This window comes from Pan troglodytes, chromosome 2, assembly GCF_028858775.2.
Source record: "Pan troglodytes isolate AG18354 chromosome 2, NHGRI_mPanTro3-v2.0_pri, whole genome shotgun sequence".
NCBI classification, from domain to species: Eukaryota; Metazoa; Chordata; class Mammalia; order Primates; family Hominidae; genus Pan; species Pan troglodytes.
Genome location: NC_086015.1, coordinates 46,697,186 through 46,722,186, shown reverse-complemented (window position 1 = coordinate 46,722,186; position 25,001 = coordinate 46,697,186). Strand labels below are relative to the sequence as shown.

Sequence of the window (25,001 nt, the reverse complement as noted above, 5' to 3'; positions counted from 1 at the left end):
TTGCAGGGAGCCAGGCCCATAGAGAGGAATCCATGGTACCCACAAGAGTCAGTGAGAGGAGGAGATGGATCAGAGGGAAGCCTGAGCCTGAAGAGCAGCCATGCTGGCAACCACATTCCCAGGGCCCTCTGTCACCCATGCACACCTGTATGCAGCTCCAGCCACACTGAGCACTGTCTCCTGTGGTCCAGGCTGGCCATCCAGGTGGAGGAGAATGAAATGCTAAAGGCTGCCCTGGGCAGTGCCCTGCGGGGAAAGGAGGAGGACTTCCGGATGTACCATGAGATCCTGGGCCAGGTGAAAAGTGTCTTCCTGCAGGCCCTGCGGCAGCAGAAGACAGGCAAGCAATAGGATGACAGCCCAGTGTCGGCCTGGCCGGGTGGGCAGCCTCAGGTCTTGAGAGGATAAGACTCTGTCTGAGGACTCCATCTGCTCCGGGAAGCCAGCCCAGGGCAGCCAGCTCAACCACTTCTACCAGAAGAGGCTCCTTAAGGATGACCAAAACCAATGTCTCAGGCCAGGAAGGCAGAAGAGAAGCCCTGGTGGGACACTGCAGGAGACCCTGGGCCGGCTGGGTTACAGCAGCAGGGAGGCCCAGCAGCCCACTGGCAGAGGCGAGAGCTCTGGGACGGCAAGGCGGCTGTGAATGGACAGATGCAGTCCCTCGGGCAGGTGTTCATCGCCCTCATCCTAGGTACTAGCCCTGGATGTCCCCATGGCTTCACACACAGAAGAGCCCTTGGTTACCCTAAGTGGGCATATCCCCCATGCCACTCAGCCCTGCCCTATCCCCTCACCCCCATCCCGGCTCCATCTGTAGCCATCCACACCCTACACAGACTTGGGGCACTATGCTCTCAACCAGTTTGTCAGCCCACTCCTCAGGACACTTCCTCAGGTGCAGACCCTTGGACTTATAATAATAATAAGTATTTTCATAATCACTGCAGCTCCCAGTGAGTGAGCATCTACTGTGGCAACCTGACCCCATTCAGTCCTCTAATGACCCAGGGGTTTGTTGTCTTATTTGACAGATGAAGAAACTGAGGTTCACAGAAAGAAGCTGAGCTAATATTTAACTGCAGTCTGCCTGACCCCAAAACCAGGGTCTTGCCGTTCAGAGATTACCCAGGGTAGGCGCACCCACCCACCACTGAACAACCCCACCCCTAGGCAGCAGCTCCAAGAGGCATCTTCGTTTGCTCACCAAGACTGCAGCTGATGGATGCTGGTGGCAGAGGGCCGAGGTGGGGCTCAGCTGGAGCTTCAGGCAGAAGGGTTTTGAGGTAGTGGCTCCAGTCAAAGGTACAGTGCACCTCCCTCGCCATGGTGAACTTGGAGGGATGCTGCAGGGGCACCCTAAGATCCGCAGGCCTCTATGACTGTCAGTGTTGCCCTTTCTCAGCTGTAACTATGCACTTATAGCTACAGGAAGGAGTGGCCCCACGGAGGGTCACTCATAGCCACACACCCCAACTCCGACACCCTGGCCACACAGGTGCACCCACAGCCCCACACAAAGATGCAGATGCACACACATACCTCAATTCAGGAGCATGCAACTGTACGTGCACACAGGCACCTCCATGTGTGCACACTCATGGACACACAGGTGCAGATGAGCACACACATGTGGATGTGGACACACATTCCCACACGTGAAGACATAGCCACTTGTGTGTTGCTTGTGCAGTGATGCACAAATGCAGGTGCACATACTGTGAAAACACCCCCTTCCCCAGGAAAAGCCACTGGGGCTCCTGCGAGCATCTTGTCAGCTCCTTCCTTGGAAAAGCCACTGCGGCTCCTGGGACCCTGTCTTCTCAGCCCCTTCCTTGGGGATGGGGCTATGGAGGGACCCTAGCTGGCCCCCACTCCTCAGGGAGCCCCTGACCCTGCTTGGGATCACACGGATCTAGAGATCCCACAGCAAGTTAGAGCAAAGGCCACCGGGATGAACTGATGATTCTGGTGGGGTCCTAAGGGTCTCTGGGAAGGAAGAGTTTTTCTCTGGTTCCTTGTGAAGGAAAATGGCCAGGCAGAGAGCCAGGAGAGAGAGGGTCTGTGCTTGGAGGGGACAGTGTGTGACAGCGAGGGGTGGGCTGGATGTAGAGTCTGAACACAGAGGAGTCAGCACCTTCTCCTGCAGGCCCTGAGGAGCTCCAGAGGGTGATCTGAGTATGAGGGGTACAGGCTCTGGCCTCAGTGCAGTCCCAGGGAGTGAGAAGCAGGCATAGGATCAGCCATCCTTCCTCAAGATCACCTCAGGGAAGTGCAGAGATGGCGTGACCCACACTCCAGCCACTTCAGGGTGGTTCTGCTGCCCTTCCTGGGCTATGCCTGAGAAAGGAAGGAGCATTAGGTCATGGAGTCTGGACAGGTGGGGCTGCCTGGGGCATACTTCTCTCCCCACTTACCAGCTGTGTGGCCTTGGGCAAGTTATTTAACCTCTCTGATCCTCCACATTCTCATCTATAAAATGCAGACAATAATAGAATCCTCCCTCAGGGGGCTGTTATTAATATGTATGTCAAAGAATAACCCAAAGACGTTTCACTAATTATTAGCTCTCTGTTTATTTCTGTACAAGGAACATGTATCTATAGACTGATTTCAACAAGAGTTATATAACAGAGAGGGGAAAGAAAAACTGCAGACAGGCAGGCACGGGAAATCTTGTTTGCACATTTTTGGGTAAACTGATTTGCTGGTGTCTTGCTTTGGCCAACTCTGTATATAAAGACGAGTGTTTCAGCTTTCAGATTCCACAGGCAACCTTGACAGCATTGCTGTGGTGCCATGTGCGGGAGTGCCTGTCATGTCTGCTGGCACCTACCACCGGGCACCTCCCCACCCCTAGCTTGGTTAGATCAGGTCTGCTCCATTCCCTCATTGGAACCCTCTGCAGGGTTCACTGAGATAAAGTGTCCATTGCTTACAGCAGCTGCTCGCACACAGTAAGCGCTTAATAATTATTTGCTCTTAGTGTTCCCTCCATTTGTTCAACCAGAACTTGTTGAGCAGTTCCTCTGCCCCAGGCACAGAGGTGCCGAGGTGAGGCAAACACAGTCCCTGGCCTCCAGGAACTCTCAGATCAGCTGAGGAGAGAGACAGACTGGTCACAGGTCACCATTCCATCCAGCCAGTCGGCCACCAGGCAGTCAGTGAGTGCCAACAGCATGCCAGCCTCTCCAGGCCTGGGAGGGACCTAGAGGTGAATCTGACTTGCTTCCTCCTTTCAGGGAGTTTCCAGTCCAATCAGAGGTGTGGGAAACGCTATGATGGAGCTGAGTGGGGAAGGATGCAGGACCGGGCTGCAGCACCACAGGGCTTCCCCCACCATCCCCACCCCATCCCTGTGGCAGTTCCCAAGTTCCCAACCTCCTTGATCAGATCTGGGTAGAGAGGGGGCTGTCAGGGAGTCCTGTGTCCTTCACATCTCCCTGAGGCAAAGGAGCAAGGAGGGGTAAAGGGAAGGTGGGGAGAGCCTGGGAGAAGGATTTTCAAGGGAAGGAGGTCGTCAAAGGGGTCAAAGATAGGGACCCTGAGAAACCTAACCTAGGTGGGCCAGGTGCACAGCCAGGCAGCTGGTCTGTCCAGGTTAGTACCAGTGCCTCTCCTGGGTAGCACCATCTGTCCTGGGCACCCTGAGGATGACCTCCCTGTCCCTCAGGCAGGTGGGCAACAGGTGTGCTGGATAAGACACCAAGGGCCCTGGCCAGAGCCACGAGGAGGTAGTTGGAGGGGAGGGTGCAGGTGCCCTGGCGGGTTGAGGGGCAGGGGCAAGTAAAGAGTTAAGTGGTGGAGTTGCCTCACGTGAGGGCTCTCCCTGCCACACCCCAGACAGGTGCTGCAGGTCTTGGTGCTCAGGTTCCAGCACTGACAGGTGAGACCTGGCTGAGCTGTGGACGTAGTTTGGCCACTGTCCCCACAGGGGCCTCTGGGGCACCACAGCTGAGCTGGGCAAGGTTGCAGCCTGGCTCAGGCTTAAACACACTACATTGTCACTGGGCCCCTCCCCTGCTCCCAGGAGCCCAGGGCAGGGTGACCTCCAGTGGGTGTGCTCCTCTGGACCCCCACACCCAGGGGCCAGAACAAGCTTCTCCTCCCCACCCCCAGCCAGCTCACAGCCAGCCCTGAGCACAAAGAAGTCGGCCTGCCCACCTTCTCCCCACAGGTGTGCCTTTACATACACTGACTCTCCTATATCCGTGAGCCTTGCACACACACAACACACATATACACACAACACACATATACACACGTATGTACGATACATGTGCACACACAAGCAATACACAGGATACACATACACAGCAAACACATACCATGAACAACCTACAACACAAAACGTACACACAGACCCACACACAACTGATACAAAACACAGTTGCACACATACATGCAAACACACAGGATACTTTCCTCGCATTTTTACTTTGAGCAACAACCAACCAAAAAAAGTCTGAAAATTGAAAAGGGACTCAGATTTGAGAGAATTGTCCTCACTCCCCACCATATCTTTCCTAGTGGCCCTTGTGGCATTTGGGAAGCTGGCCCCAGGGCCAAGTGCTGGTCTTAGCTCAGTCAGCTTCCTGTCCCTCACGTGGGCTGGCCTTGCCAGGTGCCCTCCCCTGCCACCCCCCTCAGACACAGTGGAGCTGGCCTCAGGCTGTCCAACCATAGATCCCTGGGACTTCCCTAGCCCTCCACCTCTCTTGCCATTTCCGCACACCACACTCCCTGCAGACCCTGCTGTGTGTGGGTCACCCAGGGAAGGCCTCACTTCTGAGTGTAAATCCAGCCTTTCCAGGCCAGCGTGTCTATGTGCTCAGGAGGCAGCTCACTGCCTAAGTGCAGTCTCTCCCCTTCCTGGGCCCTGATGGGTGGGGAGCAGCGCCTCCCTCCTGCCTCCTCAACTGAGCCTGAAGCTGGGGTCATAGGATCAGCAGGGGCTCCAGGAGCTGTCCTGTGACTGATCACAGCCACAAAGCTCCTTCTACCCCCGAGAGCCTCCCCACAAGCACACACGTGAACAGGTCTCCGTAGATAGCACAGACACATACAGCTGCCTGAGACTTGGCCTCAACCGAGGGGGCACTGTCAGAGGTTCTTAATCTCAGGGGCACCTTCAGGATAGGCCTCCCCTCAGGTATCCAGGGCTGAGGCCTTGGATGCTCCCTTCCAGAATGAGGGCCCTGTCCTACCAGGACTCCCAGTTGGTTAGGAACACACCTGTCTTCCTGTCTGCCTCTACTCTGCCATCGAGAGGATACCAGCCATTCCAAGTACCCACAAGCCTTGCCAAGTGACCCTGCTAGCACCCCTCCATCCAGGACACTCCCTATGGGACAGGGCTGACTTATGGGGATCCCTCTCAGCCACATGTCCCATGCCAGTTCCAGTCCCATCAGGCAAGTCAGCCCTCCCTCAGGCACTGATGCATGGCCAGCCAGGACTCACAGCATAATGAAAAGGACAAGGTCATGGGGCGAGACAAGTTTGCCCTGGGATAGCCCTTAGGAGGTCATATGTAAAGGTAGGAGCTGGAGTCCCTGGAGCCCAAGCATGAAAGTGTGTGCATGTTGTGAGTGTGTGTGGCTGTGGTGGGGGCAGGGCTTACAAGCCTGGAGAGGCTGGTGGGACCACCAGGAGTCTTCCTGGAAGAGGGAAATCCTGGGTAGCAGTGAGAGAGAGGCACAGGCTCTCTAGGAGCCAGGGGAGGCAGGCTGAAGAGAGGCCCAGGTGTCCCTGTCTGAGCCTATGCTACTGGACACCCTCCCCCCACCCAGTACCCACCCCCCTTCAAGGATCCTCCCTGCGGCTCCCTGTGGCCAGCAGCTCTGCAGCACTCGGCTCTGCTCCACTCTGCTCAGCTCCACTCCAGGAAGGCCACCTCCTCCTCCCCCTCCTCCTCCCGCTGTCACCACTCACCGCTCATAACCTCAAGGGGGTGGGGACCCCGGGCTGACACACCCCACCGTGGCCCCAGAGCTCAGCCGGTCGGACGGACGGACAGTTGGAAGCCGGACCCCAGAGCCTGAGGTGGGCAGTGTGCCAGGGTCCCTTGCGGCCTCCTCAAGGTCAGTGCCAGCTGGGGATGCAGCTATTCTGGGGCTCTTGAGACTTGTGGGGCACACCCCAGGCCCTCATCCCAAATCACAGGCCCCAAAAGGGGCTTTACCCCAGGGGCATCTGGGGCAGGCAGGACCAGGGGAAAGGGTATGCCCCTGTGTCCACAGGCCAGCCCTGGTCTAGGGGTCTATCAGGAGAGGCCCCAGGCTGGGGGCCAGCTCCTTGCAGAGGCCTCGCTGGGGACACCCCGCACCGGCCATGGGGAGCTAAAATTGGAAAGTGGTGAGTGGGAGGCAGCTGACAAAGCTATTTCGCGGGCTCTTTACCATGCTCTGGTTTCAAGCTCCTGCTCCATTAACCTGATCCCCAGGGCCTCTCCACCCCCACCCAGCTGATGAGGAGGTGCCTCCACACTCAGGCCAGCAGCACAGCCATCAGGCTGGCAGCCTCTGCTGTGGGCAGGGGCAGTGGTGGTCTTCTCTTACCCCAGATTCCAGAGGGGGTCACTGAGAAACCCGATCCTGAAGGGAGGCGGGCAGAAGTCTGTCCCAGGTCTGCCATGTGACCTTGACAGGTCCCTGCCCCTATCTGGCCCATGACCCCTCCATCTGTACGAGGAGACTATCGGCTGCTGGGGGGCCCAGGGGAGATGGCTACAGGGCTGGGGATGAAGATTTAGGGGAGGATCAAGGGTGGGCAAAAGGGCCACATCAGCCACCTCTTGGCCCCGTCAGCCCAAGAGTTGCCTGGACATGTTCCCTGCTTCCTCCCTTTAATTTGGGCCCTATGTCTGTATCCATGGAGTCCTTGGGAAGCCCCTGAGCCAGGCTGAAGCAGGATAGGAAGGGTAAAGGTGCTAGCTGAGCCGTAGTACGGCCCAGCAGTTCTCCAGGGGACAAGCTAGGCCCCTGCTGGAGGGAGTGGCGAGACTCAACCGGGGCCTGATTCTGGTCAGCACCTTGGACAGCAGCCAGTGCCCTCCCTGGCCCCGCCTGGCCCCACATCCGCTACTCCAGGGCACCTCCTCAAATAGCACAGCCTCCAGCTGGTGCCCAGGGCCTGAATACACAGAGCGCTGAGAGAGTGGGGCAGTGTGGTCACGGACACAGGCAGGGACTGGGATGTGACAGGCTGGAGCTCAGGGACTTGTTGGGGGAATGGGGGTCAGTGACAGGCTGGAGGCTTAATGCGAGGATGGAGGCTTGGCTCTAGGGGCAGCACCTGGGGTGGTCATGGGATCTCAGGGAGGGGAGTGGGAGTCAGAGAAAGGGTCTTAGAGAAGCTGGGGCTTTGTGAGGAGCTAAGGGAGACTCACTGATCGGGGTGGGGACCCTGCAGGCAGAAACCTGATTGTAGTGATAGAGGTGGGTTTTCTCCGCACGCAGGTCATTGGGGCCCTGGCAGGAGAGGTTTTGGCAGAGGGTGGGGCCGGTGCCTCTGGAAGGTATGAAGATGTAAATGAAGGTGAGGGAGGCAGGCTGCGAGTGAGGGCTCTGCCGGCAAGAGCCTTGATGGGTGGGGTGGGGACAAGAGCAGCAGCTGGGATGGGGCACTGGTGTTCGGTGGCCTGTGAACTGTGGGGGGCACAGGGGCGGGCAGAGTGATGGTACAAGGTCCCCAAGGGGCTGGAGGGGCAATCTCTCTTCAGAGTGGGGTCCCCACTGGGGTGGTGGGACCATGAGGTGGGGCTAGGCTGGGCTGGAGACTGTAATTCCCTCACCCAACCTGTCTCCCCAGCCCTGTCCAGGCTATGGGAATCAAGACAGCATTGCCGGCGGCTGAGCTGGGCCTCTACTCTCTGGTGCTGAGTGGGGCCCTGGCCTATGCTGGCCGGGGCCTCCTTGAGGCTTCACAAGGTAATGGCTGTGCCCCAGGGCAGGTGGACAGGTCCCTTCTTCCCCTGGAGACCCTCAGGGTTCCAACCAGCAAAGCCAGAAAGTTACAGGCTCCAGACCTAGGGTACTCCTTCTAGAACACGGCTGGATCTCCCTTTTCAGCCCGGGGTTCCCATCTCAGATAGTCACTGGAGGCTGGGTGGAGCCAGGTTCAGTCACAGGAACACAGAGATGCAGAGACACTGACAGAGAAATGGACACAGAGTCACACACATAGATACACACACACACACACACAGAGGCCTGGACCCAGACACACACACACAGAGACCTAGACCCAGACATACACACACACACATCCTGACACACACACACACACAGAGACCTAGACCCAGACACACACACAAACACACAGACATATACACACACCCCCCAACACACACCCACACAGAGACCTGGACCCAGACATACACACACAGAGAGAGACCTGGACCCAGACACACACACAAACACACAGACATATACACACACACCCCAACACACACACACACACACACACAGAGTCCTGGACCCAGACACACACACACAGAGACCTAGACCCAGACATACACACACACACATCCCGACACACACACACACACAGAGACCTGGACCCAGACACACACACAAACACACAGACATATACACACACACCCCAACACACACACACACACACAGAGTCCTGGACCCAGACACACACACACAGAGACCTAGACCCAGACATACACACACACACATCCCGACACACACACACACACACACAGACCTGGACCCAGACACACACACAAACACACAGACATATACACACACACCCCAACACACACACACACACACACACACACAGAGACCTGGACCCAGACACACAGCGAGACCCAGAAAGAAGCAGATGCAGCACCAAAGAGACCCAGACCTGTGCCCCGCTCCTGATGCCCTCGCTCCCCAGGGTGGGGCAGCCTTGTCCACGGGGGAAGGTGGGGCAGGGGATGTGAAGGCCCCTCTCCCTGAGGCGACACTCTGTTCTCAGATGGGGCCCACAGGAAGGCCTTCCGGGAGTCTGTGCGACCTGGCTGGGAGTACATTGGCCGGAAGATGGTAGGTCCCCCACATCCCAGGGTCCCTCCCATCCCGAATCCTTCTCCGCTCTCCGCTGTTCCAGATGTTGGCAAGTAACAGAGAGCTTCTCACAGCTCGGGGGCCTCTGGCTTGAGCTTCAGTGCCTTCAGCTTTTTCACTAGCCCCTCCTGTATCCTCCTGGGACATCAAGTTTGCCCGGGCCCTGCTCACTTGGGAAATGGGTCGAATTAGTGGAGTGTGCTTCAGTGGAGCCTCCACTTTGTTTCCTTCCCAGAAACAAAGCAGTAAAGGGGGAATGGCAGGCAACGTGCGGAGGAGACGGGGAGCTTCAAGCGACCCGGCAGCCCCCATGGTGCCCTTCACTCCTCTCTACCCTCCTGCCTCGGTACTTCCTTCACAGAGGAGTGTGGAGACCTGCAGGCACTGCTCTTGTGTTTGCATAAAGAGGACACATTGGGTTTGGCTAGTGGTAAAAAATAATAATAATTATTAAATTTTAAAATGATAATAATAAAAGAAAACATGAAGGCTGGGAAAGGTGCTGGGGCTCTGACCAGCCCAGGTTCCAGCTCGTCCTGCCCCCTCTCCCACCCTCACCTGCCCCACCTCCTTCTGCCCCGGACTGCCCCAGGATGTGGCTGACTTCGAGTGGGTGATGTGGTTCACCTCCTTTCGCAACGTCATCATCTTTGCCCTCTCTGGACATGTGCTGTTTGCTAAACTCTGCACGATGGTTGCCCCACAGGTGAGCTGGACCTGGGCCACCCAGCCTCTCCCTGCCAGCTCCTCTTTCACCACAAGGGTTGTGGGAACCCCCTCCTGGGGTCACGCCCCCATTTATATGGCGAAACTGAAGCCTTCTCCCTGCCCACAGCTCCGCTCCTGGATGTATGCTGTGTACGGGGCCTTGGCTGTGATGGGCACAATGGGCCCTTGGTACCTGCTGCTGCTGCTTGGTCACTGTGTGGGCCTCTATGTGGCCTCGCTTTTGGGCCAGCCCTGGCTCTGTCTTGGCCTTGGCTTGGCCAGCCTGGCCTCCTTCAAGATGGACCCCCTAATCTCTTGGCAGGTGTGAACTGGTGCAGGGGTAGAGGGTGTAGGGATAAGATCCCAAACCTCTCACTTCATCCAAAGTCCTTGCACCCCAAGTATCCCCAAGTATTCCCTTCACTTTTCCCCTGTCTTCAAGCCTTTGGGTATGTCCTGGCCACAAGGTGAGCACCTGCATCACAGGAGGAACTGCCAGATCATCCCCTGCTCCTCGCATTGCTGGGATAGAGCAGTGGCCAAAGTTAACTGGCTCTGGAAGAGAGGAAGGGACAGGACCAGGCTGGGCCCCTCTGGGAAGCTAGGGAGTGGGGAATAGGTTTTCCAGAGACAGGAGTCACCCTAGTGAGCTGGTGGCCTGTTCTTTCCCCCTCCAGAGCGGGTTTGTAACAGGCACTTTTGATCTTCAAGAGGTGCTGTTTCATGGGGGCAGCAGCTTCACAGTGCTGCGTTGCACCAGCTTTGCACTGGAGAGCTGTGCCCACCCTGACCGCCACTACTCCTTAGCTGACCTGCTCAAGTACAACTTCTACCTGCCCTTCTTCTTCTTCGGGCCCATCATGACCTTTGATCGCTTCCATGCTCAGGTGAGGGGACACCCTGTGGGCTTCTAGAACAGGGCTGAATCTCCCTTTTCAGACTGGGGTTTCCATCTCAGATAGAATTCCCCAAGCAGGCTGTATCCCCATCCTCAGGCATGATTCCAGGATGAAGCCGTGTCTCCCCTCCCTCCTCAGACCCCAGGATGGGGCCACCTTTCCCCTCCAGCAGGGACCCCAGGGTGGAGACATGTCTCTTTTCTCAGACAGGACTCCCAGGCCATGAATGTTCTCTTCCCACTCAAATGGGGCTCCCAGGACAGAACTGGGTCTCCCATGGCTGGCTGTGAATCCTCCTCAGACTCCAGGGTGACCTGTGTCTCCACCCTCAGGCAGGACTCCTGGATAAAGCCATGGCTCCTCCTGCCCCAAGTAGTTGGTGAGCTCCCCTCAGACAGGGCTCCCCAGGCAGGGCTTGCCTCTTCCCTCAGACCCTTCGCATCCCCCCAGGTGAGCCAGGTGGAGCCAGTGAGACGCAAGGGTGAGCTGTGGCACATCCGAGCCCAGGCAGGCCTAAGCGTGGTGGCCATCATGGCTGTCGACATCTTCTTTCACTTCTTCTACATCCTCACTATCCCCAGTGACCTCAAGTTCGCCAACCGCCTCCCAGACAGTGCCCTCGGTGGGTCCACAGAAGAGAAATGGGGGCAGGGCTGCCACCCCAGGAAAACAGACCCTCTGCACCCCCACGGTGCCACAGTCAGGGAAGCTGAGGCACACAGGGCACAGCACCTGAGGGCATGGGAGCAGGGGCTTATTCTTTCTAATGCATGGGTCTTGGCATTAGCTTCATCCTGTGGGGCCAGAGCAGCATCCCACAGACCCCACCCACTTCACCAGGCATGACTGATTTCCACAATATGGGGGGTCTCCGTGGGGCGGGCAGAGCCTGGTGTCTCCCCAAGGAAGTGGTGGGACAGGGTCTTCATGGGGGCAGGACCCAGGCGATTGGACCCCAGGCAGTGACCGTGCCCTGCCCCCAGCTGGCCTAGCCTATTCAAACCTGGTGTATGACTGGGTGAAGGCGGCCGTCCTCTTTGGTGTTGTCAACACTGTGGCGTGCCTCGACCACCTGGACCCACCCCAGCCTCCCAAGTGCATCACCGCACTCTACGTCTTTGCGGAAACGTGAGTGCTGGCCAGGACGGGGGAGGCTCACCCCCTGGGACCACACCTTCCCCTAGCCTCTTCCCCCATGCCTGGGGAGCTCTGCACCTGATGGCAACATGCCCATCTGCTTTCCTCTTACAGGCACTTTGACCGTGGCATCAACGACTGGCTTTGCAAGTGAGTAGGAGTGGGGTGGGGGTGGTCACAGCCATCCTACCAGGTGTCTGAGCAGGGCAGTGCCAAGATGGGTCCACATTTTAAAAGATCACCCCTGGGCCAGGGGAAGCAAAGAGGGCAGTGAGGAGGTATTGGCAGAGGTCTGGGTGAAAGATACAGAAGTTAGGATTTAAGCGAGGGCCCTCGAGGTGGAGAGAGGTGGTGGGAGGAGGGTCACACAGTCAGCAGCCTGGACAGGACGTGGCCATGAACTGTGGGTGTTGGGAAGGAGAAGGAGATGACGCTCAAATTGCTATCTGCAGCCTGGGAGGATGGAGGGCAGTTTCCAGAGAGGGCTTCAGTTTAAGAAATGTATAGTTGCAATCTAGGAGACATCCCTGTGGAGGTTCAGGAAGGTGGTTGGGTCTGAGGGTCTGGGGTTTCTGAGGGTCCAGAGGACTGATGGAACTCAGAGTGTCCTGAGTGTGGGCAGGTGGTTTTTAGGCTTTGGGAGTGGGTAAGTCCTCAGGAGAGGGAGTGGTGTGAGAAGAGGAGAGACAGGGATGGCCGAGATTCGGCCTGCAAGAGCTCTGCTTGGAAGGAAAAGGAGCCAGCAGAAAGGACTGGAAAGAGTGGTTGGAGGGGCAGGAGAAGAATCAAGGTCATGTGCCACCCTGGAAGCCAAGGGAAGACCATCCAGGCATGGTGGGGGCAGCTGGGTCAGATGCCACTGAGCCTCAAGGAAGCTGGAGACCGAGGATTAGTGCTGGTGACATGGAGGTTTTCAGCCTTTCATGGGCAAGGCAGGGGCAGGTAAGGAGGGAAAGTCAACTGAGGAGTAGAGAAGTGTGTGATGACTCCTGGAAGAAGCCTGGGACTGCAGGGGGAAGACGGGAGTGGCTGAGGGAGAAGAGGAATGTGTTAAAGATAGGAGAGAATGGGACATGCTAAGAAGAATTATTCAACAGAGAAGCTGGTGATGCAGGATACAGGGGTGATTGATGGAGTGAGGTCCCTGAAGAGGAAGGAGATGATGGTGTCTAGTTCCAGGCAGAGGCCTGGCTTCAGTGGGAGGAGGAGGAAGAGAAGCCAGTGTGGATGCAGAGGAAGGCAGGTTAATGTAGACAAGTAAGGGATTCCACCTGAAGGCTTCAGCCTTCTCCATGAAGCAGGAGGCACGGCCATCAGCTGAGAAAGCCAGGACAGGGACGTGGAGAGAGGCAACATATATGCTTACCCCCACAACCCAGCCTGGATCCCCCCACTCATACTATCTCTCCACTCATACTTGTGGGGAGATAAGAATACAGTGGCCCTTGCAGAGCACGGGAGAAGCAGCTGACTAGAGAAATCTTGGCACTGAGTACCCAGGTGGTATTGGAGGTGGCGGGCTTATGAACTCCAGCATGTGAAGATGTGAGATTTCCCCCATGGGGCTTAGCTGCCTGGGTGTAGCTGAGGAGAAAGTAAGTGATTGGGCTCTCCCAGATGGATGACAAGGAAGAAGTCAGGAATAAGGGTTTTTAGATTATTTATAGTCATGACTCATTGGATATAAGCCTGCTAAGGACGGTGGTGAAGATGGGAGGGTCACAAGATCAATGGGATTGAAGAACTGAAGCTGGGGGGCCAGGAGGTCAAGAGGAGTTGGGCAAAGAATGGGAATTAGAAAGGAGTGAACTTTCAAGTGGTGACAAAGTTGGGGCATGGCCATGGGTGTGGGTGGCTGAGGTGGAGTGGAGAAAAAAGCCATTGGAAATGAGGAGGTCGAGGAATGGAGAGGCTGGTTATTCCTGGGTCTTCCACAGAACTTATTTAACAAATATTTATTGAGCACCTATGTGCCAGGCATTGTTCTAGGCACTGGGGATACAGCAGTGAACATGGCAAAGACCCTGAACTCATGGAGCTTACAGTCTAGTGGGGAGAAACAGACCATAAACAGGTAAACAAACATAAATAAGATAATTTTAGAGAGTGGTAAGTGTTATGAAGAAAATAAAATTGCAATGGGATAGAGGTTGACAACAGGGTAGAAGCTTCTTTAGTCGGGGTCTAGGCAGGCTTCTCTGAGGAGATAATATTTGAATTGAGATTTGAGTGATAAGGAGATGTGGAGCAGAGAATACCAGGTAGAGGGAACAACAAGGGCAAAGGCCTTGAGACACAAACCAACTGTGTGGGTGTAAAGGTAAGAAAGGCCAACGAGGCCAGCATGATGAACTGGGGGAGCATGGTGGCTGATGAGGTCAGGAAGGGAACAGAAACCAGACCACTTGGGATCTTCTAGCCAGAGTAAAGAGACTGAGTTTATTCCTATTGTAATGGGGAGCTATTCAGAGAGGTTAATCATGGAAGTGATGTGACCTGAGCTACACTCTTAAAAGATGCCTCTGGCTGCTGTGTGGAGAATGAACCATGGGGGCAAAAGCAGAAATGAGAAGACCACTTAAGAGGCTCTTGCAATAATTTATGTGAGAAGAGTGATCATCTTGACTAGGGTGGTGGTGATAGAGGAGGTGAGTGGTGGTCAGGACTGAGAGGAGCCAACAGAATTTGCTGGCTTGCTTGGATGTGGGTGATGAGGCAAATTGAGAATCCAAGATGGCACCAAGGCTTATACCCTGAGCAACTGAATGGATGGTGGTGCCACTCACTGAGATGAGGACGGAGCGGGGTTTGAGCAGGGATAGGGGAATCTGTCAATCAAGTGACATGGCTAGTAGCAATTGCATATACAAATCAGGAGAGACTGGGCTAAAGACACAGATTTAGGGGTCATCGTCATAGAGCTAGTACTTGAAATCTTGGGTCTGGATGAGATCATTTGGGAAGTAAACGAACAGAGATAGAGAAGCTATAATGTCCCAGGCTGAGCCTGCCACAATTTGAAGTTGGTTGGAGGAGGAGCTGCTCCATGAGGTCAGGAATGTTGAATGCACCCAGGGTGACAGTGTTGAGGAGGACGCCCTGTTGTGTGTCCTCTCCCATCTCATCCCTGCCCTTTCCCACACTCCCAGTGGCCCTTCTCCCATCTTTCCTGCAGATATGTGTATAACCACATTGGTGGGGAGCATTCCGCCGTGATCCCAGAGCTGGCAGCCACAGTGGCCACATTTGCCATCACCACACTGTGGCTTGGGCCTTGTGACATTGTCTACCTGTGGTCATTCCTTAACTGCTTTGGCCTCAACTTTGAGCTCTGGGTGCAAAAACTGGCAGAGTGGGGGCCCCTAGCACGAATTGAGGTGAGCAGGGAAGACCTGGGGCTGGGACTGGCTGGGTCATGGAGGGCGGGGGGGCACTGCTGCTTTCTGGAGTTGTCCAAACACCTGGCCCCCAATCCAGAACTTTCTCACCACCACCCTCTTAGTTGTCAGAGCAATGGCTCACTCTGTAGGAATCTGCCCCTCCCTCCCTTCTATGAGGAATGGAGCACCTGGGCCTTGCCATGTTGGTCAGGCCTTGCCCTCTCTCTGGACCTGTTTCCCCATGTTTAACAAGGAGGGCGAGCTGACCTGGGGCTCTCCGAGACCCAGACATAGCCCCAAGACCTGACTGGCCAGGTGGGTAAGGCTGCTGACCCACCACGTCCTCTTTCCTTTGGCCTCTTGTCCTGCTGCCCATGCTTTCCTGGACCGGATAGGCCTCTCTGTCAGTGCAGATGTCCCGTAGGGTCCGGGCCCTGTTTGGAGCCATGAACTTCTGGGCCATCATCATGTACAACCTTGTGAGCCTGAACAGCCTCAAATTCACAGAGCTGGTTGCCCGGCGCCTGCTACTCACAGGTGAGGGATAGGGGTGTGGGGATACAGAAGGTGCCAGGCATCAGCCTCAAGGACTGTGACCTTCCAAAATGCCTCCTATCTCCCTCATCACCCCTGGGACTCCAAAGGGAGGGCCCATCAAGCGGGGAGAGGGGTGGGAAGACAAAAGTCGCTGAGGATGCAGTGCTGCTCCTGAGCATCTATGACTCCCTCCCCACACAGGGTTCCCCCAGACCACGCTGTCTGTCCTGTTTGTCACCTACTGTGGCGTCCAGCTGGTAAAGGAGCGTGAGCGAACCTTGGCACTGGAGGAGGAGCAGAAGCAGGACAAAGAGAAGCCGGAGTAGGAGGGAGCGGGTAGAGGGATGGGCTCTGCTCAGCTATTCTTGGGCCAGATGGGGCCTGACCGATAGAATAAAAGACTTTTCTACAACAGCTTGGCTGCTCCCTGACCCTTCTTCCCACAGTCCCCTGGCTCCACGTCCATAGTGGCTGAGGAGCTGGAGGCTCTAGGCCTCAGGCAGGGGAGGGTTCCCACCCATAGGGTGGAGGGGACACCAGATGGAGAGCAGAGACCATCGACCTTGGCAGCCCAACAGCGGAACACTGAAGCCCCAAGTCTTCAACACACCTGCTCACTGACTCTTGGAGCACTGATGCAGACCCTGAGCTGCTTGCTCAGAAGGCGCTTTATTCTTCCTAAAGAAGGAGACATATTTGCACTGTACACTGCACTTGATGGGGATGCTCCCATCGGACAGACGAGAAGGCTGAGTCCTGTGGGGAACTTTGCCAGCACACTCAGCCAGGCTGGGGCAGGGCCAGCACACGGCCTGGGATACCGCCCTGTGGTTCTGGTTCATGGATCAAGACAACCTAGGGGGATATGGCAACACCGAAGAAGCCTCTAGTTTCTCACCCTTGCCCAAAAGTCCAGGACTAAGCAGCACTTCCCTTTCCTTGGCTGACGCGGCCCCTGAGGCACCATAACTGGATCCAGGTAGACTCTGGCCTCTCCTAGCCTCTTTTCTGGAGCCCCCACAAGGCCAGGCCAGTGAGGGTCGCAGGATGGGAGGGGTGCTTAGTTCAGTCTGCCTGAGCTGGTCACATCTTAGTCAGGCGCAGCACGTTGAGCCGCACTGGTAGGAAGGTGGCACCTGCCGCATAGGCGATCTCCCGCAGGACACCCTCCCATTTCTTCTCCTCCTCGTTATACCTGGGGATGAGAGAGAGTGGGGACAAGGATGGGGAGCTTGGTCAGCTGAGTCCAGAGTGGAACGCAGCAGAGAGGGGTGGCTGAGAGCACTTGGCCCATCTCTAGGGAGATCTGCTCCTGAAAATCCCCAGGCTCTGGGAAAGGAGACCCCCCACAAGACCCACCCCAAGGAACACCCACCCCACACTCCAGGAAGGGTCTTTCTCCCCAGGAAAGATCACCTCTCAAGGGGTATTCCCATATTCCTCAAAGTTCCCCTCCAGGAAGGTCTACACTGCCCACACCACCCCATCAATGTCCTCTCCTTGAGAATTTCCATGCTCCATTTCTACTAAGTCTCACGTCTCAGCCTCCGGCAGCACTGCTCCCCAGGGGCTGCCTGCAGCAGTGCGGATGGCTGCAGGTTCAGGAAGGAGATGCCCCAGAGGCTAAAGCTTCCTTCCCCCACCCCCACAAAGGACCAGCCATAGAGAGCAATGGTTCTGAAAGGCCAGGGCTCCAACTGTTTCCCAGCCCTAGTGGCAGCCCTCCCTCCAGACCAAGCACCCGGAAGGCAGGAGAGAAGAAAATCCGGCTGCTATTTGGGCCCTGTTTCTGTGAGTCTATGACCTAAGCTTGGGTCTGCTCCCATCTGCAACATTGTTGCTGCTCCACAGTGGGGCATGGTGCCATCTGTGCAAGCCCAGACTTTCCCGACAAACTGGTGAGAAACGGCCAAGCAGGGTATGTTGGCTGTTCCTCCCTACAGGACTCCCTAGAAGAGGGATCCGCTTTGCCCCCAGAGGAGCTTGCCCAGTGCCTTGGTACCCCACCATGGTGCTATGGGGTGTCAGCCTTGCTCATGATGCCCCCTTGCCTCCCCAGGGTGGGACTCACCTCCAGATGTCATTGAGCTCTGTGGGAACCAGCTCTCCAGACTCCGTCTCCAGTGTGGCAAAGCCACCAATGGCATAGAGGGTACCCACCAGGCTGACCAGGCTGAGTGAGCTACGCTCCTGCGGGAAGGCCTCGAAGGGTGCCCACCTGGGGGTGTGTGAGAAGGTGCATCATTGGGATGCCTCGGCAAGCCCAGTGACTGTCCCTGCCACCCAGTACCCACAGCTCCAACTGCAACCCTTTGCAATCCAAGTCCCAGGCGCCCATGCCCCCAACCCCATTCCCCTTCCCTGTCCCTCTGGTCTTCCCTTCCTTCCCCATTCTCTTGCTCCTCCGCTTTCCTTTCCTTGTCCTCTTGCCATTCTATCCAACCTGTCCAGCAAAGTCCACCATGGATCTCCCCACTGCCCCTACTCCTCTCCTGAACTAACTCCACCCTCCAACTCACAACCCCAGCCCCTAGCAGGCCCCCAGGCTTGCCCTGGACGCAGTCCTTTTGCCCCTCAGCGGCCCCTGCAGCCCCACCCACCTTGCACACCTGCTCTATCCTTCTTCTCCCTTCACAGCCCAGTTGTTCTCAATGTATCTTCGCTACCCTGGCTCCTGCCTTGGGCCTTAGTCCCATCCTCCAAAACTGACCTTCCTGAGGTCCACAGCCACTGCACACGCACTGAGGTCCTACAGCACACAGCCCTGCTGACGTGACTTTCCTCACCTATCTCTTCGGCCTCACCTTCGTGGCCTCCTTCCTGGATAATGCAGCTGCCTCCACCATCAGGGCTTGGACCTCAGCTCCTCCCATTTACACTCTCTCTCCCGAGGGAGCTTGGCCCCTCCGTGTGCTACTGACCCCCAGATCTCTCCCTCCAGCTCAGCCCTCTCTCTCCCGGGTGGGGTCCTTTTGGACACCCCCAGGTACTTCAAGTCCACATGTCCTAACTGGACCCTCACTTTCCCTACCCAATCCCAATGATTATCCAGTAAATGGCCTCCCACCCTCACTCAGAAGCATGTACTTCTCCCCCTCTCACCCCCACATCCAATCAATAGCTAAGCCCTGTTTCTCCCACCTCCTAGACTCTTGCTACTCAAAGTGTGGTTCATGGCCCAGCAGCATCAGCATCTCCTGGGGGTGTGTTAGAAATGCAGACTTACAGGCTTTCAGCCCACTGCATACCGAGAATCAGAATCTGCACTTTAAGGCGATCCCCAGGAGATTTGCATGCCCATCACAGTGTAAGAAGCCCTGGCCTGTCTTTGTCCGGTGCATCCCCTCAACCCCATCCCCGCTGTGCCCCCAGCTCCAGGCCTTTATCACCCCTGACCTTCCTGACCCCTGGGAAATCCCTAATCTGCTCTCTATATCAGTTGCCATGAAGTACTTTAGTAGAACACAGATGAGATACAGTCCCTCTCCTGCTGGCCCCCGCTCCAGCCCCAGCACCGCCATCCCACCTCCATCACCCACCCACCTCCACCCAGCTGGAGCAACACCTTCCCTCCTATAGGCCTTGAGTTTTTTCTCCAAACTGCCTCAGCACCACCTTTCCTTAGTCTGGGGCAACCTCCTCCCACCACCCTCACCCCTTTTGCGAGCTGAGTCCAACTGTCTCTCAGTTCAGTTTTCTCTTTTCTGATGTCCCAGGCAGGGCAGCTTCTGTCTTGTTCGCTGCTATATCCCTTGCACCAGGCCATTGCCTGGTATGAGTCCCTGAATGAGGAACCTGGCATCTCCTCCCCCAGCCCTGGGAGCCCCCTCCTGCAGACCAGGCTGGCCATAACCCTTGCCCCGCCTCCCCACCTCACTGCTGATCAGGAGAGAAAGCCTATTTCTATACTGATGTCCAAACTCAACACTGGAGACCCAAGACAGGGACTGCAGCTCCTGCTGGGGCTGACAGAAGCCCAAAGCCACGCAGTTGTCCTTGGCGGAAGGGACAAGCTTTCATACTTGTTGTCTGTGATGCTGTACACTTCGGCAGAACTGGTCAGCCCTGTGTCGGTGACCCCAGCTGCCACGATAATGCGACCATCATGGACAGTGGCCCCAAAGAGTGAGCGGGCGGTCTGCATGGGTGCCAGCTCCTTCCACTCGAACTTCTTGGGGTCATAGACGCACATCTTGTTCAGGCACTTCCTGTGGGGTGGAGGGTGGGGATGGGTGGAGAGAAGCAGAAGCCCAGCCACGCCTCCCTGCAATCACCTGCCGGGGCAGCCAGGACAAACCCCTGACAGCCTCTGGGAGATTCTACCTCTGCTCCACAGACTCACTCCAGGCCCAGCCTCACCTGTCACTGCCTTTGCCGCCAATTACGTAGACAAGGTCCATGTGGGAGAGCACTGTGTGGCCATACACCGCGTAAGGCAGTGGGTCCGATTCACCCCATTTGAATGACCTGGAGGAGACAGGAGTGGGGGTGGGGGAGGGCACCCATCCAGGCTCGGCTCAGTCCCTGTCTCTGCACCCATCCGCCCATCCACCTAACACATATTTGAGATGTGTCAGATCCATTGCTGGAACTTCCCAGGCCTCTCAGTTCTTTGATCCCACCCTGCCCCCCAACCTCCCCGCCCTTACCCAAGCCCACCTTCACTCTAAGCACAAGGCTCTAGCTCCAAATCCCACCCCAGGCCCTAGACCAGCTGCGGCCTCCATGCCCCACTCACCCCCACGGAGCTCAGCCCCACCCCAGCCATGCTCACAGTCTGTCGTAGCACATGACCGAGTCCAGGCAGCGCTCGCCGTCCTTGATCTCTCTGCCACCGACCACGTAGATGGAGTTGAGAGCTTCTCCCAGGCCAAAGAGGCAGCGGGGCGAGGGCAGCGGTGGCATCCCCAGCCACTCTGAGTCCAGATGGTCAAACTGCAGGCCAGGTGTCCAGTCAGCTACCGCCCCCCACTCCCCCAGCCTCAGCCCAGCCCCACTCAGTCCCACTGCCCCAGATCACGGAGGAGGTCGGGAACCCAGGTAGGGCTAATACAGCCTGGAGGTGCCCTGAGAAACAGTGCCCCTCCTACCATCAGGCTGAGAGCAGATGAGCGTCCCCCACACCCAGGCAGGCTCCTGGCAACCACCATTATAGCAGGCGGTAGGGCACCACAGCACAGAAATGAGGGGGAGCTCTGTGAGGGAGGTCCAGCTATGGCCTTGCTTTCCCAGGCTGAACAACTCCCAACTGAGGCCTGCCTGCCCCCTCCTCTCCACCCCATCCCACTGTTCAGGAAACTTCCAAATACGGCCCTGCCTTTTCGCCCTGTAAAATCTACAGTCCACAGCCTTGTCCACCTCCACAGCTTTATAATTAAGATATTAATACCAGGGGTTCATCTTTTTGGAAAGTTTTCTGAGGGCTGAGCGCCTTGCTGATGAGCACTTTATAAGCATCATTTAACCTTCCAATGACTTTATCATGCGGGAAGGAGAATATCCCCACTTACAAACAGAGGCCCAGAGAGAATAAACAATGTGCCCACACTGCTGAGCTAGTAGCTGGTGAAGCTGCCCTCATCCCCCAGTGCAACCGTAAGGCCTGTGAGCTTAACCCTGGCACCAAGCGCCTGTCACCCCTCTTGCTGATCAGGCCTCCCTGAGCACACCACTCACCAGGCTCAGCCCCAGTTCTATCCCTTGCTTACCATTCCTTGGCCAGAAACACTGCCATCTTCCCCTTCACATCTCCAAATCCCACCCCACTGGCAAGGCTCAAACTTATATGGCCAGTCTCCAGGAAACTGTCTCTGCCCTTTGAGATCTCACAGTCACACCCCAACTCAGACCTGGCACTCCACTCTGCTGATCCCTCCTGGGCCTCAGTTTCCTCATCTGTACAATGGGAGGACCATACAGGATTGTTCCTTTGTCTGGGACACTGCTGTGAGCTCCGGGCCTGGCCTTCATGCAGAGGCCCTGCCCAGGATCCTCACACCGACCTTGCTCCTCCTTACTGTGCCCCACCCCAACCCCTGTGCAGGGCCAGGGCCTCCAACATATGCCAACTTGGGGCTACCACACCCCTGAAATTAAGATACCAAAGTTATGCTGCTTTTTGGCAGCTGCCTATTGACTGTCTTCAACCTTCAAGTAGGTGGCTATCAGTCAACCTCCCCAGTCTACATCTCACCCTAGACCCAGTGGCATTCCCTTGTGTAGACACAAGCCCCTTCTGGGCCCCAAGACTGTCCACAGTGCCTAGAGCCCAGCATTAGCTGGCGGCTCCCAAGGCTGGTCAGGCACCTGCAGGAAGTATGCGCTCATGGGGTCCTCTTTGTTGTCTTCGTTGTAGAAGAGGCCTCCAGCCACGAAGACCTGGTTCTCCTTGGTAACCAGGCTGACGTGGTTCTTGGGGACCTGGTTGGAGAGGGAAGCACAGTAGCACTCGTTGGCTGCTGGATCGTAGGCCACAGCGCCCTCCTCACTGATCATGAAGATGAGATCCTGCAGGAACATGCCGAAGCGCAGGGTGTCATTGAGGATCCCAGGAAGGATACGTTCGGCCTCCTCATCCTCCTCTGCTTTGGCTTTGCTTGTGCCCTTATCAGCCTCCTTGGCCCCGGCTCCATCCTTCCCCTTCTTTTTCTTCCGCAGCGTGGTGATGCGGCCCTCGTGTGCATCCTTCACCATCTGCACCTTGCGCAGCAACTCGGGCTGGGCACGCACGAGAGGGTGGCGCTCCACGCGGCTTTCCAGAAAGGCGCGCGGCAGCAAGCGGCAGCGCACGCTCTCGAAGACGGTGGGCAGCGCGCGCTGGCGCTCAGCCTGCGCCTCGGCGTCGCCGCTACCCGCCCACCGCATCACCGCCTCGAACACTGCCTCCTCCTTCTCCACGTTAAGGCCGTCGCTGGAGATGATGGCGATGAGCTCGTCGGCCGAGAGTCCGAGGAAGTCAGCGTCGCGCGCCACCAGCGTGAAGTGAGCGCAGATGAAGTCGCGGGCAGCCACGGCGAGACGCGCGCAGTCGAGCAGGAGGCCGAGACGGAAGACGGCCAGGCAGTTGGAGAGGCACAGGCGCTTCTGCAGGAAGGACACGCAGATGGTGAAGATGGAAGGGATCTGGAAGCGGTGCGCCGCGGCGAACAAATCCTGCACGCTCGCCTCATCCAGCGCGATCTCTGATGTGTACAGGTAGTGCAGCACCTGGGCCACCACGTCCGGGGACACCTCCTCCAGGTGCAGCTCGCCCGCGCGCTCCGGCTCGGCTAGAAAGCGCGCCCGGAAGTAGGGGCTGCAGGCGGCCAGCACCAGGCGATGGCACGGGAACTCGCGCTCGCCCGCCCGCACCACACAGTCGAGGAACTTGCCATGGTCCAGCATGTCTTTGAGCCCGTCTTGCAGGAGCGTCTGCTGGTACAACCGCTGCTCCTCCGCCTGCTCCAAGCCCAGCGCCATGGTGGGTGGCCTAGGGTGCGGTGGCGGTGCCAAGGGGGCTCCTCTCTGTACCCCTGCTTTCCTGCTGGGGCTTGCTTAGACTGAGCAGCTGTCTTCGAGGGGCTATATATAGAGGTGGCCGGGTCCCTGTAAGGCGAGCCGCCTGGCCTCCTGCACATGACGCACAGGGGACAGCTGGGCAGAGGCCCCCTCCCGGAGAAAGACTTGACTCAGCCCCGGGGGCTTATGGGACGGGGGTGGGGTGTCGGGGCCCTTCTGAAAGATGAGGGCCTGGCTGCCTCATTTCTAAATGGAGCACGGAGAGGTCTTGACTCTGGATTCTTTGGTCAGGAGATGCCCCTAGGGGAGAAGGTGGCCTAAGCTCTGACCCTCAGTCCAGAGACGGGAAAGCATTGGAGCCTCTCTTCCAGGGTCTCCCTTCCTTCATGCTTTCTGGGAACATCTGTCCTGGTGCCTCCATCTTCCTCCCCGGAATATGTCTCACTCCAGCTACCCCTGGATACAGGGTGCTTGGGTTTTCTGGTCAGAAGTTGGACATGGTGTTCACTTTTTGGCGGCCCTGTTGCCCTGCCTTTATTTTAAGAGGCAGGGTCTCACTATGTTGTCCAGCCTGGACTTGAACTCCTGGGATCAAGCCATTCTTCTGCCTCAGCCTCCCTAGTAGCTGAGATTACAGACATAAGACACCACCCCCGTTGCCTCACCTTTAAAATGGGAAGAGCTTTTCCTCTTTCTGTCCCTCCTCCTTGCAAGAAAGCAAGAAGGTACCTTAGGTAAACAAGGTTGCCACTTTCCTATGAGGCCTGGGGCAGGGCATGTCGCTCTGTTAAGCCACAGTTTCCCTTCCTACACAATGAGGAGGTGGCAAAGTTAGATGCTAAGGACCTCAGTTCAACTCTGCTGGAAGTTTAGAAGCACCAAGGTACTGTGTCCTGGGAGTACACTATTAGTTTTAACACTTCTAAGGTGTCAGATGTGCTAGCAAATTAATTTCTTAGGATTCTACTATTCTAGGTTTTTAAACCCCCGGGGTTTTAACATTCTAGGGAGTGACATTCTGAATTCTAGTGTTCAAAAAGTAACACTACAAGTTTAATATTTCAGGACTTTAGCTATCTATACTCACTATTCTTGGTGCATATTAGGCCAGACCTGAGACTGCCTGGCCATGGGGCCCCTGCACCTTGTCTATGGTCTGAGGGACCAGGGTTGAAGCCCAGGACAGCCAGTCTTGATGCCTACCTTGTTCTAGACTACTGACACCCCTCCCCACACCCTCCCCACCCCGCCCCACCGCCACACACACACACACACACATCAGCCTCAGTCACCAAGATTAACTTGTTCCCAAAGTGCCAGAGGCTGCAGCTGTGTGTTAAATTTAGCCCCCAGGACATTGGAATGAACTATTATGAGGCACACCCCCATCATTCCTCTGAGTCACTTGTTTATAACGTCAGGCGGGGGAGTGGGGGAGGGGGGTGGGTATAGGAGAGATGACAGCAGGCTGGGCTAGGACTGAGTCACCTCCCTTTTGTGATCTCAGCAATATCACTCTCTGTCCCTTTTTTTTTTAGATGGTTTCGCTCTTGTTGCTCAGGCTGGAGTGCAATGGCGCAATCTCAGCTCACTGCAACCTCCGCCTCCAGGGTTCAAGCAATTCTCCTGCCTAAGCCTTCCTAGTAGCTGGGATTACAGGCGCTGACCACCACTCCCGGCTAATTTTTTTTTTTTTTTTATTGGATTTTTAGTAAAGACGAGGTTTCACCATGTTGGCCAGGCTGGTCTTAAACTTCCGACCTCAGGTGATCCGCCTGCCT

At 56.5% G+C, this 25,001-nt stretch overlaps 3 protein-coding genes across 12 annotated transcripts in view; 2 read left to right on the top strand and 1 right to left on the bottom strand.

Annotated features, from left to right (window-relative positions):
• Nucleotides 1-4,456, top strand: part of CCDC13 (coiled-coil domain containing 13) — a 68,382-nt gene extending 63,926 nt beyond the window's left edge. The window contains exons 16-17 of one of the 2 annotated variants that reach the window (XR_010155169.1): nucleotides 192-694; nucleotides 1,035-4,456. Coding sequence is in view for 1 of the 2 variants with exons in the window: in XM_530597.7 (XP_530597.3) it covers nucleotides 192-351 (160 nt within the window). In the remaining variant the exon portion in view is untranslated. Of the gene's footprint in view, nucleotides 1-191 lie in introns of both variants that reach the window. The other variant, XM_530597.7, reaches the window with a different exon arrangement.
• On the top strand, nucleotides 4,438-16,137 carry HHATL (hedgehog acyltransferase like). Of its 5 annotated transcripts, XM_063805638.1 has the most exons (13): nucleotides 7,119-7,184; nucleotides 7,461-7,539; nucleotides 7,813-7,931; nucleotides 8,974-9,041; nucleotides 9,655-9,768; nucleotides 9,898-10,092; nucleotides 10,448-10,657; nucleotides 11,120-11,291; nucleotides 11,653-11,797; nucleotides 11,921-11,956; nucleotides 14,982-15,183; nucleotides 15,582-15,723; nucleotides 15,925-16,137. In XM_063805638.1, the coding sequence occupies exons 3-13, from the start codon at nucleotides 7,826-7,828 to the stop codon at nucleotides 16,047-16,049; spliced, it is 1,515 nt and encodes a 504-aa protein (XP_063661708.1). In that variant the 5' UTR covers nucleotides 7,119-7,184; nucleotides 7,461-7,539; nucleotides 7,813-7,825; the 3' UTR covers nucleotides 16,050-16,137. The 5 variants fall into 5 exon arrangements, with proteins under 5 accessions (XP_016796307.1, XP_063661709.1, XP_063661710.1 ...); XM_016940818.3 differs by lacking the exons at nucleotides 7,119-7,184; nucleotides 7,461-7,539 and adding an exon at nucleotides 4,438-6,083; XM_016940821.3 differs by lacking the exons at nucleotides 7,119-7,184; nucleotides 7,461-7,539 and adding an exon at nucleotides 5,970-6,045.
• Nucleotides 16,138-16,373: 236 nt separating this feature from the next.
• On the bottom strand, nucleotides 16,374-24,555 carry KLHL40 (kelch like family member 40). 5 transcript variants are annotated; one of them, XM_054680582.2, is made up of 8 exons: nucleotides 24,498-24,538; nucleotides 23,886-24,027; nucleotides 22,030-23,520; nucleotides 20,498-20,658; nucleotides 20,083-20,190; nucleotides 19,746-19,931; nucleotides 17,795-17,941; nucleotides 16,374-16,918 (listed from the first exon to the last, which is right to left on the bottom strand). In XM_054680582.2, exons 3-8 carry the CDS (start codon nucleotides 23,179-23,181, stop codon nucleotides 16,807-16,809), a joined length of 1,866 nt encoding a protein of 621 aa, XP_054536557.1. In that variant the 5' UTR covers nucleotides 23,182-23,520; nucleotides 23,886-24,027; nucleotides 24,498-24,538; the 3' UTR covers nucleotides 16,374-16,806. The 5 variants fall into 5 exon arrangements, with proteins under 5 accessions (XP_054536557.1, XP_054536559.1, XP_054536558.1 ...); XM_054680584.2 differs by lacking the exon at nucleotides 23,886-24,027 and having other exon boundaries at nucleotides 24,498-24,555; XM_054680583.2 differs by lacking the exon at nucleotides 23,886-24,027 and having other exon boundaries at nucleotides 22,030-23,752; nucleotides 24,513-24,553.
• Nucleotides 24,556-25,001: the final 446 nt, after the last annotated feature.